This window comes from Triticum aestivum, chromosome 5D (assembly GCF_018294505.1).
Source record: "Triticum aestivum cultivar Chinese Spring chromosome 5D, IWGSC CS RefSeq v2.1, whole genome shotgun sequence".
In the NCBI taxonomy this organism is placed as follows: domain Eukaryota; kingdom Viridiplantae; phylum Streptophyta; class Magnoliopsida; order Poales; family Poaceae; genus Triticum; species Triticum aestivum.
Window position 1 is genome coordinate 233,554,988 of NC_057808.1, and position 12,537 is coordinate 233,567,524.

General features: G+C 45.3%; 1 protein-coding gene across 1 annotated transcript; it reads left to right on the forward strand.

The window, feature by feature from the left end:
- Window positions 1–10,419: 10,419 nt before the first annotated feature.
- LOC123120460 (mitochondrial amidoxime reducing component 2-like) lies at window positions 10,420–12,231 on the forward strand. Its single transcript, XM_044540455.1, has 7 exons — window positions 10,420–10,468; window positions 10,579–10,728; window positions 11,328–11,504; window positions 11,638–11,726; window positions 11,838–11,902; window positions 12,020–12,122; window positions 12,196–12,231. Exons 1-7 carry the CDS (start codon window positions 10,420–10,422, stop codon window positions 12,229–12,231), a joined length of 669 nt encoding a protein of 222 aa, XP_044396390.1.
- The last annotated feature ends 306 nt before the right edge of the window (window positions 12,232–12,537 follow it).

Genomic DNA, 12,537 nt, shown 5'->3' on the forward strand with positions numbered 1-12,537 from the left:
GTGGGTGGTGGACTCGACCGACGGGGAGCACTACGTCGACGGCGACACTATCTCCGGCGGACGGCGGCTCGAGTGATGATGGGGAACTCCGGTGGAGGGCTGCAAACTTCGAATTGAAGCGCGGGTCAGAAAGAGAGGTGCATAGTGAAGTTACTGGCAAGAGAAGGGAGGCGGAGGTGCACACACGGGGGCGAATCGAGCTGGATCCCGTGGCGGGTCGTGGCGGCCGGAGTCGAGGAAGGAGACCTCCTCGGGGCTCTTCCAGTGGCTAGGCGTGCTCTAGGTGGAGTGCAGGGATGGTGGGTGCTCGAGTTGAAGCTCGGGGCCTCTATTTATAGGCGGATCGACGGGGTGGCCGTGAACGGAGAATCTCCGGCGAGCGATTACGGCGATGCAGTGGATTGGCAGGAGGTTTGAGTGGCCGGGCAGCATCAGTGGAGGTTACTGGAGTCATTCCACAGCTAAACGGAGTTGGTCTTGGCGTAATGGCGTCGGTCCACGGTGAGGTGACCGCACAGGCTCGACGGGGCAGAGAGCGCGCTCCGCGCCCTGCGGTTCACGACGAGAGCGGCTGCGCGTTCGGGGGAGTGGAAGGCCACGCGGCGAGCTCCGGTGGCTTGGGCGGCGCTGGGTGGCGCCGTCAGCGCCGTGCCTCCCGCTAGTGGCCGCAAAGCCGCCGCTGGCGTCGGTCACGGGGCGGTGCACCTTCTGCTGCTCGTCGCCGACGTCCGCAAGGTGCCAGGCGTTCGTGCGGTGCAGGAACAAGGGGGAGGGGACGAGGAGCAAGGCGACACAGTGGCACTGGCGAGATCGACAACCATCTCTGAAGAAAACGACAGTAAGCCACTGAACTGTTCTCTGAATTTCTGAACCTGAATTTGACAATGCACTGCAGGTGCTTGACAGAATGATTTGGCTATGAGATAAATTTCTCTGGAGCTGTAACTTGGTGAGGTGACCACTCAATGCACCCAGAGGCTGCCTGAATTTTCTTGGAATTTTTGGAGAAGGATTTGAATGAATTTCACCAAATTTGACAAATCTGGTCCAAACTTGCAGCAAGTGTAGTTTGAAAATTTTGAACTGAAGACCAGTGGATCTTCATGGGTCTTGGTTGAGGGTTCAAAGGACTAGGGAGGAGAGTTGGTTTGGGGGCAAAAATCAAAACAGAAAGTAGAGTTCCTTTGTAAATCACCAATGGATAGAATAGGAGACAGAAATTTATTTGAATAAGATTTAGATGGAAAATAAACATAGGGGAGGTTCAACTAGCTGGATTTGATGCCAAACATGATCCAAAAGACGAGGGGAGGGTTAGGAGAGAGTATTTGCACTAAGGCCATGGTAAGAGGGAAATGTTGAAAGTGGTAGAGGATTATTCCAAAAGCCATAGTGCAAATTTCAAAGGGATTTTAGCAAGGCATTCTTCCAAGTGAAAAATATTTGTCTTGAGTCCAAATGAAGAGTAAGAACCTCCAAGACCAAAGACAGATCTTGGGTGAATCCAAATAAAACTTTTGCCATAACAAAATATTTGAAAGGGAGAGTTCTTTTGAAGAAAAAAGAAAAAGAAAAAACTAGTTCACCTCCCTCAAGTCAAATAAAATCTTTTGATAAATCCAAATAAAAACTTGGGTGTCACACTCCGGTAAACGGGAGTTGCATAATCTCATAGTCATAGGAACATGTATAAGTCATGAAGAAAGCAATAGCAACATACTAAACGATCGGGTGCTAAGCTAACGGAATGGGTCAAGTCAATCACGTCATTCTCCTAATGAGGTGACCCCGTTAATCAAATGACAACTCATGTCTATGGCTAGGAAACATAACCATCTTTGATTAACGAGCTAGTCAAGTAGAGGCATACTAGTGACACTCTGTTTGTCTATGTATTCACACATGTATTATGTTTCCGGTTAATACAATTCTAGCATGAATAATAAACATTTATCATGATATAAGGAAATATATAATACTTTATTATTGCCTCTAGGGCATATTTCCTTCAGTCTCCCACTTGCACTAGAGTCAATAATCTAGTTCACATCGCCATGTGATTTAACATCAATAATTCACATCACCATGTGATTAACACCCATAGTTCACATCTCTATGTGACCAACACTCAAAGGGTTTACTAGAGTTAATAATCTAGTTCACATCGCTATGTGATTAACACCCAAAGAGTACTAAGGTGTGATCATGTTTTGATTGTGAGATAATTTTAGTCAACGGGTCTGTCACATTCAGATCCGTAAGTATTTTGCAAATTTCTATGTCTACAATGCTCTGCACAGAGCTACTCTAGCTAATTGCTCCCACTTTCAATATGTATCTACACCGAGACTTAGAGTCATCTAGATTAGTGTCAAAACTTGCATCGACGTAACCTTTTACGACGAGCCTTTTGTCACTTCCATAATCGAGAAACATATCCTTATTCCAGTAAGGATAATTTTGACCGCTGTCCAGTGATCTACTCCTAGATCACTATTGTACTCCATTGCCAAAATCAGTGTAGGGTATACAATAGATCTGGTACACAGCATGGCATACTTTATAGAACCTATGGCCGAGGCATAGGGAATGACTTTCATTCTTTTTCTATCTTCTGCCGTGGTCGGGTTTTGAGTCTTACTCAATTTCACACCTTGTAACACAGGCAAGAGACTCTTTCTTTGACTGTTCCATTTTGAACCACTTCAAAATCTTGTTAAGGTATGTACTCATTGAAAAAACTTATCAAGCGTCTTGATCTATCTCTATAGATCTTGATGCTCAATATGTAAGCAGCTTCACCGAGGTCTCTCTTTGAAAAACTCCTTTATGCTTTTGCAGAATAATTCTACATTATTTCCGATCAACAATATGTCACTTACATATACTTATCGGAAATGTTGTAGTGCTCCCACTCACTTTCTTGTAAATACAGGCTTCACCGCAAGTCTATATAAAACTATATCCTCTGATCAACTTATCAAAGCGTATATTCCAACTCCGAGATACTTGCACCAGTCCATAGATGGATCGCTGGAGCTTGCGTATTTTGTTAGCACCTTTAGGATTGACAAAACCTTCTGGTTGCATCATATACAACTCTTCTTTAATAAATCCATTAAGGAATGCAGTTTTGTTTATCCATTTGCCATATTTCATAAAATGCGGCAATTGCTAACATGATTCAGACAGATTTAAGCATAGATACGAGTGAGAAACTCTCATCGTAGTCAACACCTTGAACTTGTCGAAAACCTTTTGCGACAATTCTAGCTTTGTAGATAGTAACACTACTATCAGCATCTGTCTTCCTCTTGAAGATCCATTTAATCTCAATGGCTCGCCGACCATTGGGCAACTCAATCAAAGTCCATACTTTGTTCTCATACATGGATCTCATCTCAGATTTCATGGCCTCAAGCCATTTTGCAGAATCTGGGCTCACCATCGCTTCTTCATAGTTTGTAGGTTCGTCATGGTCTAGTAACATAACCTCCAGAACAGGATTACCGTACCACTCTGGTGCGGATCTTACTCTGGTTTACCTACGAGGTTTGGTAGTAACTTGATCTGAAGTTACATGATCATCATCATTAACTTCCTCACTAATTGGTGTAGGAGTCACAGGAACAGATTTCTGTGATGAACTACTTTCCAATAAGGGAGCAGGTACAGTTACCTCATCAAGTTCTACTTTCCTCCCACTCACTTCTTTCGAGAGAAACTCCTTCTCCAGAAAGGATCCATTCTTAGCAACGAATGTCTTGCCTTCGGATCTGTGATAGAAGGTGTACCCAACTGTCTCCTTTGGGTATCCTATGAAGACACATTTCTCCGATTTGGGTTTGAGCTTATCAGGATGAAACCTTTTCACATAAGCATCGCAACCCCAAACTTTTAAGAAACGACAACTTTGGTTTCTTGCTAAACCACAGTTCATAAGGCGCCGTCTTAACCGATTTTGATGGTGCCCTATTTAACGTGAATGCAGTTGTCTCTAATGCATAACCCCAAAACGATAGTGGTAGATCGGTAAGATACATCATATATTGCACCATATCTAATAAAGTATGATTACGACGTTCGGACACACCATTACACCGTGGTGTTCCAGGTGGCGTGAGTAGTGAAACTATTTCACATTGTTTTAACTGAAGGCCAAACTCGTAACTCAAATACTCTTCTCTACGATCAGATCGTAGAAACTTTATTTTTCTTGTTACGATGATTTTCCACTTCACTCTGAAATTATATGAACTTTTCAAATGTTTCAGACTTATGTTTCATCAAGTAGATATACCCATATCTGCTCAAATCATCTGTGAAGGTCAGAAAATAATGATACCTGCTACGAGCCTCAATATTCATCGGACCACATACATCTGTATGTATGATTTCCAACAAATCTGTTGCTCTCTCCATAGTTCCGGAGAACGGCATTTTAGTCATCTTGCCCATGAGGCACGGTTCGCAAGTATCAAGTGAGTCATAATCAAGTGATTCCAAAATTCCATCAGTATGGAGTTTCTTCATGCGCTTTACACCAATATGACCTAAACGGCAGTGCCACAAATAAGTTGCACTATCATTATTAACTTTGCATCTTTTGGCTTCAATATTATGAATATGTGTATCACTACGATCGAGATCCAACAAACCATTTTCGTTGGTGTGTATGACCATAGAAGGTTTTATTCATGTAAACAGAACAACAATTGTTCTCTAATTTAAATGAATAACCGTATTGCAATAAACATGATCAAATCATATTCATGCTCAACGCAAACACCAAATAACACTTATTTAGTTTCAACACTAATCCCGAAAGTACAGGGAGTGTGCGATGATGATCATATCAATCTTGGAACTACTTCCAACACACATCGTCACCTCGCCTTTTACTAGTCTCTGTTTATTCTGCAACTCCCGTTTTCGAGTTACTATTCTTTAGCAACTGAACCAGTATCAATTACCGAGGGGTTGCTATAAACACTAGTAAAGTACACATCAATAATCTGTATATCAAATATACCTTTGTTCACTTTTACTAGTCTCTGTTTATTCTGCAACTCCTGTTTCGAGTTACTACTCTTAGCAACTGAACCAGTATCAATTACCGAGGGGTTGCTATAAACACTAGTAAAGTACACATCAATAATCTGTATATCAAACATACCTTTGTTCACTTTGCCATCCTTCTTATCCACCAAATAGTTGGGGTAGTTCCGCTTCCAGTGACCAGTCCTTTTGCAGTAGAAGCACTTAGTCTCAGGCTTAGGACCAGACTTAGGCTTCTTCACTTGAGCAGCAACTTGCTTGCCGTTCTTTTTGAAGTTCCCCTTCTTCCCTTTGCCCTTTTCTTGAAACTAGTGGTCTCGTCAACCATCAACACTTGATGTTTTTCTTGATTTCTACCTTCGTCGATTTCAGCATCACGAAGAGCTCGGGAATTACTTTCGTCATCCCTTGCATACTATAGTTCATCACGAAGTTCTACTAACTTGGTGATGGTGACTAGAGAATTCTGTCAATCACTATTTTATCTGGAAGATAAACTCCCACTTGATTCAAGCGATTGTAGTACCCAGACAATCTGAGCACATGCTCACTAGTTGAGCGATTCTCCTCCATCTTTTAGCTATAGAACTTGTTGGAGACTTCATATCTCTCAACTCGGGTATTTGCTTGAAATATTAACTTCAACTCCTGGAACATCTCATATGGTCCATGACGTTCAAAACGTCTTTGAAGTCCCGATTCTAAGCCGTTAAGCATGGTGCACTAAACTATCAAGTAGTCATCATATTGAGCTAGCCAAACGTTCATAACGTCTGCATATGCTCCTGCAATAGGTTTGTCACCTAGCGGTGCATCAAGGACATAATTTTTCTGTGCAGCAATGAGGATAATCCTCAGATCACGGATCCAATCCGCATCTTTGCTACTAACATCTTTCAACATAATTTTCTCTAGGAACATATCAAAATAAAACAGGGAAGCAACAACGCGAGCTATTGATCTACAACATAATTTGCAAAATACTATCAGGACTAAGTTCATGATAAATTTAAGTTCAATTAATCATATTACTTAAGAACTCCCACTTAGATAGACATCCCTCTAATCCTCTAAGTGATCACGTGATCCATATCAACTAAACCATGTCCGATCATCACGTGAGATGGAGTAGTTTCAACGGTGAACATCACTATGTTGATCATATCTACTATATGATTCACGCTCGACCTTTCGGTCTCCGTGTTCCGAGGCCATATCTGTTATATGCTAGGCTCGTCAAGTTTAACCTGAGTATTCCGCGTGTGCAACTGTTTTGCACCCGTTGTATTTGAACGTAGAGCCTATCACACCCGATCATCACGTGGTGTCTCAGCACGAAGAACTTTTGCAATGGTGCATACTCAGGGAGAACACTTATACTTTGATAATTTAGTGAAGGATCATCTCATAATGCTACCGTCAAACAAAGCAAGATAAGATGCATAAAGGATTAACATCACATGTAATCAATATAAGTGATATGATATGGCCATCATCATCTTGTGCTTGTGATCTCCATCTCCGAAGCACCGTGCTTGATCACCATCGTCACCGGCTCGACACCTTGATCTCCATTGTAGTATCGTTGTCGTCTCGCCAAATAATTGCTTTTATGACTATCGCTACCGCTTAGTGATAAAGTAAAACTATTACATGATGATTGCATCTCATACAATAAAGCGACAACCATATGGCTCCTGCCAGTTGCCGATAACTCGGTTACAAAACATGATCATCTCATACAACACATTATATCACATCATGTCTTGACCATATCACATCACAACATGCCCTGCAAAAACAAGTTAGACGTCCTCTACTTTGTTGTTGCATGTTTTATGTGGCTGCTACGGGCTTAGCAAGAACCGTTCTTACCTACGCATCAAAACCACAACGATAGTTTGTCAAGTTGGTGCTGTTTTAACCTTCGCAAGGACCGGGCGTAGCCACACTTGGTTCAACTAAAGTGAGAGAGACAGATACCCGCCGGTCACCTTTAAGCAACGAGTGCTCGCAACGGTGAAACCAGTCTCGCGTAAGCGTACGCGTAATGTCGGTCCGGGCCGCTTCATCTCACAATACCGCTGAACCAAAGTATGACATGCTGGTAAGCAGTATGACTTATATCGCCCACAACTCACTTGTGTTCTACTCGTGCATAGCATCAACGCATAAAACCAGGCTCGGATACCACTGTTGGGGAACGTAGTAATTTCAAAAAATTTCCTACGCACACGCAAGATCATGGTGATGCATAGCAACGAGAGGGGAGAGTGTTGTCCACGTACCCTCGTAGACCGACAGCGGAAGCGTTATCACAACGCGGTTGATGTAGTCGTACGTCTTCACGATCCGACCGATCAAGTACCGAACGCACGGCACCTCCGAAGTTCTACACACGTTCAGCTCGATGACGTCCCTCGAACTCCGATCCAGCCGAGTGTTGAGGGAGAGTTTCGTCAGCATGACGGCGTGGTGACGATGATGATGTTCCACCGACGCAGGGCTTCGCCTAAGCTCCGCAACGGTATTATCGAGGTGTAATATGGTGGAGGGGGGCCCCGCACACGGCTAAGAGATCTCAAGGATCAATTGTTGTGTCTCTGGGGTGCCCCCTGCCCCCGTATATAAAGTAGCAAGGGAGGAGGAGGCCGGCCCTAGGAGGGGGCGCACCAAGTGTGGAGTCCTACTAGGACTCCCTAGTCCTAGTAGGATTCCACCTCCCATATGGAATAGGAAAAGAGGAAGGGAAAAAGAGAAGGAAGGAAGGGGGCGTCCCCCTTCCCTAGTCCAATTCGGACCAGACCAAGGGGAGGGGTGCGGCCACCCTTGAGGCCCTTTTCCTTCTTTCCCGTATGGCCCAATAAGGCACAATACGTATTCCCGTAACTCTCCGGTACTCCGAAAAATACCCGAATCACTCGGAACCTTTCCAAAGTCCGAATATAGTCGTCCAATATATCGATCTTTACGTCTCGGCCATTTCGAGACTCCTCGTCATGTCCCCGATCTCATCCGGGACTCCGAACTCCTTCGGTACATCAAAACTCAATAAAACTGTCATCGTAACGTTAAGCGTGCGGACCCTACGGGTTCGAGAACTATGTAGACATGACCGAGACACGTCTCCGGTCAATAACCAATAGCGGGACCTGGATGCCCATATTGGCTCCCACATATTCTACGAAGATTTTTATCGGTCAGACCGTATAACAACATATGTTGTTCCCTTTGTCACCGGTATGTTACTTGCCCGAGATTTGATCGTCGGTATCTCAATACCTAGTTCAATCTCGTTACCGGCAAGTCTCTTTACTCGTTCCGTAACACATCATCCCGCAACTAACTCATTAGTCACAATGCTTGCAAGGCTTATAGTGATGTGCATTACCGAGTGGGCCCAGAGATACCTCTCCGACAATTGGAGTGACAAATCCTAATCTCGAAATACGCCAACCCAACAAGTACCTTTAGAGACACCTGTAGAGCACCTTTATAATCACCCATTTACGTTGTGACGTTTGGTAGCACACAAAGTGTTCCTCTGATAAACGGGAGTTGCATAATCTCATAGTCATAGGAACATGTATAAGTCATGAAGAAAGCAATAGCAACATACTAAACGATCGGGTGCTAAGCTAACGGAATGGGTCAAGTCAATCACGTCATTCTCCTAATGAGGTGACCCCGTTAATCAAATGACAACTCATGTCTATGGCTAGGAAACATAACCATCTTTGATTAACGAGCTAGTCAAGTAGAGGCATACTAGTGACACTCTGTTTGTCTATGTATTCACACATGTATTATGTTTCCGGTTAATACAATTCTAGCATGAATAATAAACATTTATCATGATATAAGGAAATATATAATACTTTATTATTGCCTCTAGGGCATATTTCCTTCACCGGGCGCACCTTCCTATGCAACGGAGGGAGGCGCCCCTGGAGCGGGCGCTGATCCTGACGAGGCTCCTGTTGTGATGCCACCCTCCTGAGGTCGTGCTCGGCGCAGCTTCTTCTTCTTCTTGGGGATGGCCTCAGGAGGGCCCTCGCCGTTGTTGCTGGGGTCGTCGATTGCTGCAGCTGGGAAGGCACGCTCGAGGGAGCACACCGCATCTCTCTCTTCACACGGGACCGTGATGATTCCGCCGCTCCCCGGCATCTTGAGAACATTGTAGCCGTGATGGGTCACCGCCATGAACTTGGCCAGGGCTGGATACCCGAGGATGGCATTGTACGGCAGACGGATGTGCGTGACGTCGAAGTCGATGAGCTCGGTGCGGTAGTTCTTGTGCTCTCCAAAGGTGACAGGGAGGCGGACCTGCCCTATCGGGGTGGTGGAACCGTCGGTCACTCCTGAGAAAGGCTTGGTAGGCTGGAGCTGGTCATAAGGCACTTGGAGGTTGTCGAACGTGTCGGCGGACAGGATGTTGAGCCCTGTGCCGCCGTCGATGAGGGTCTTGGTAACTTGCATGTTGCTAATGACCGGGGAGCAAAGCATCGGGAGGGCGCCAGCGGTGGCCGCGCACTTGAGCTGATCTGCTGAGTTGAACATGATGGGGCACTGGGACCATCTGAGCGGGCATGTGGCCTCGAGCTTGGGGAGGACTGCATTCACTTCACGAGCAAACTGCTTCAAGATACGCTGCGAGGCTGGGGCCTGGGCCCCGCCCAGGATGCAAGCGATAGCACGCGGCTCCTGGAAGCCCCCAGCCCCCTCGTCTTGATGGTGGTCGTCAGTCCTTCTTGGTGGTGGTGGCAGCGGAGGGAGTCCAGGGTTGCCTTGAGGACGATCCTCGCGAGGCTGATCCCTCCAGGCGTCCCACTACTACAAAAACGGATATAGGTAATATGAACATTAATAGCGCACCATGTATCTGGTGCGCCACTGCTATATAGCAGTGGCGCACCAGATATGGGTGCGCCATTAGTGGCCATATTACTAATGGGGCACCTGGTGTGTGGTGCGCCATTACTAGTTTTGTCCTAGCCCCCACCCCTCCCCAGACTTAGTAGTGGCACACCGGGAGAAAGTGCGCCATTACTAGTTTTAACTAGTAATGGCGCACCTGTAAGAGATGCGCCATTGCTATTTATAACGTATGGCGCACCCCCTACCAGTGCGCCATTGCTATCACCCCTTATCCCCTCCCTCTAGTCACGTTCTCTCCCCTCCCTTTCCTCCTGACACACCCACCCACCTCCCTCGACCTCGATCTAGATTGGGAAGCCCCGGCCGACCGCCTCTTCCTCTCCCTTCCGACCACGGCGAGCCCCCTTCCCCCTCCCTCACACCAGATCCAGGGCATGGAGCCATGGTGAGCTCCTTCCCCGACCCTCCTCACCGGATGCTCTAATGATACTGGACTACCTGCAGAGACTTTACAGAAACGACGCTGAGCTCTGTTCGTGTAGTTGAGCTGAGCTTGGTTGATTGCTTCACCGAAACCAATCATTTTTCCTCTATCGTGCTGAGCTCTGTTCTCATCTGATGGCGGCGGCCGACGGACTGCAGGGTTCAGGTGGGACCGGCAGTGGGTGGTGGTGAACGCCAAGGGCAGGGCCCTCATGCAGCGGGTGGAGCCCAGGATGGCGCTGGTGGAGGTGGAGTTGCCGCCGCCGGCCTTCGACGAGGACTGGCAGCCCGCCCCCGACTCCTGCTTGGGTACTCTTGTTTTTCCTTCTTTCTTTCTTGATCATTGACGTTAGACATTTGATCTGTTCCGACCGATTTTGCACTGGAGTAAGATATGTTCAACCAGAGGAGAAGATGGGTTGCAGTAATTTAATTTTGACCAATAGTTGTTTGTTCGTCAAGTTGTACTGTACTAGTGATTTTGGTTCACAAGAAGATGTGCTCTAATTTTCTTCCTGATTAAATATTTTCCAAATTAAGGTGTGTAAACCCCAATGGAGCACCATCAGAGAAAGTTTAGCCACTGCCTCTCTGTTTTGTTTTAACAGACAATTTGTTCAGACTAATTTAGTTTCCTGCAAAATGTTCTGTCTCCCATGTGTTGCTGGATACTGCTTGTTGTTTGATGAAGCAATACACTAGCACTAGTAGATGTGGTCAGAAGTAATTGTATATACCCTTTGATACATTGTGACTTGTGATGCGGCTTCCTTTTTGTATGTTTCAGAGACGCTGACAACATTTATAAGAGCACCTGGGATGTGAACTGTGATGTCCTTTCTTAATTTTTAATGTTTCAGAGGAAATCACCTGAACATCAATTTTATTTGACCCTCTGCTGATTGCAGTTATAAGAGCACCCGGGATGGACACAGTGAAGGTCCCTCTTGCTACGGAACACGCCACGCTTGACGACGTCTCCATCTGGGAGTGGTCTGGTTCTGCTTATGATGAAGGAGCTGAAGCAGCTGAATGGCTCTTCGCCTATTTCGGGAAGCCAAGTCGGCTCGTGCGGTTTAAAGAAGGTGTGTGCCTTGTGATGTTCTTTCATCGCAAAATATACCTTGTATACGTGTCGAAAAATATTAAGAAAATGTATTCTCGGTGAGATCGTCTCTGGTACTTATGGAGAATGTCTCCTTTTCATGCTTTTCACAGAGTCCGAAATCAGGCCGACTAATCCTGAGTATGCTCAAGGCTACAAGATCACCTTCACGGATTGCTTCCCGTTCCTGATATCATCCCAGGTACAGTTCATCGTTCACCGCTCAGACTGTTTGGCCTATGTATGAACTATGAAGGCTATATGCACTGCTGCTAAACACAAAGCTCAAGTTGACAGTTCAAATAATTTTCAGGGCTCACTGGATGCACTAAATGAGCTTCTTAAAGAACCTGTACCAATCAATCGCTTCAGACCAAAGTAAGCAGCACACTGTACTTTCGGAACAACCTCTTTGCTGGCGGTTTATTTACTATGAATTATGAGAGCAGGTTCCTTAGTATTTTACCTTCTTACAGACATGGTTTGCTTTGATAGTATTTTAGTGGATGGATGCCACCCGTACGCAGAGGATCTGTGGAAAACCATAAAGATAAACAAGCTAACATTTGATGGTGTGAAGTTATGCGACCGTTGCAAGGTAAAATTCCCAGATCTGGTGCTGTGGTTGAGTATGCTTGCTACTATCCTATCTTGAAACTTAATTTCTGCAGTCATTTTCTGAAAAGAAACATGATACTAACAGATAGAAAATTGCTTGCTTCTTTTCTTTCCATCCTTTCCATAGCTACATAAGCAACAGGCTAAAGTCTCGGGGTGTGAAAAATCCTCCTTTGCTACATATTTAACATACTTATAGTTACTTGAGTGCAAGTGAGTAACTGATATATCAGTTGGGTTAGTGCTGGCCTCCTGAGGTAAATCTTCATGACATTGAGGACTAACACAGGGCATGCAAGTAACAACGGGTGAATAATGGGGACAGTTCTTATAAAGCTGATACTTATGAACTTGTTCATTAGTTTCATATAAACTTTACGCCATCATAATTCAGT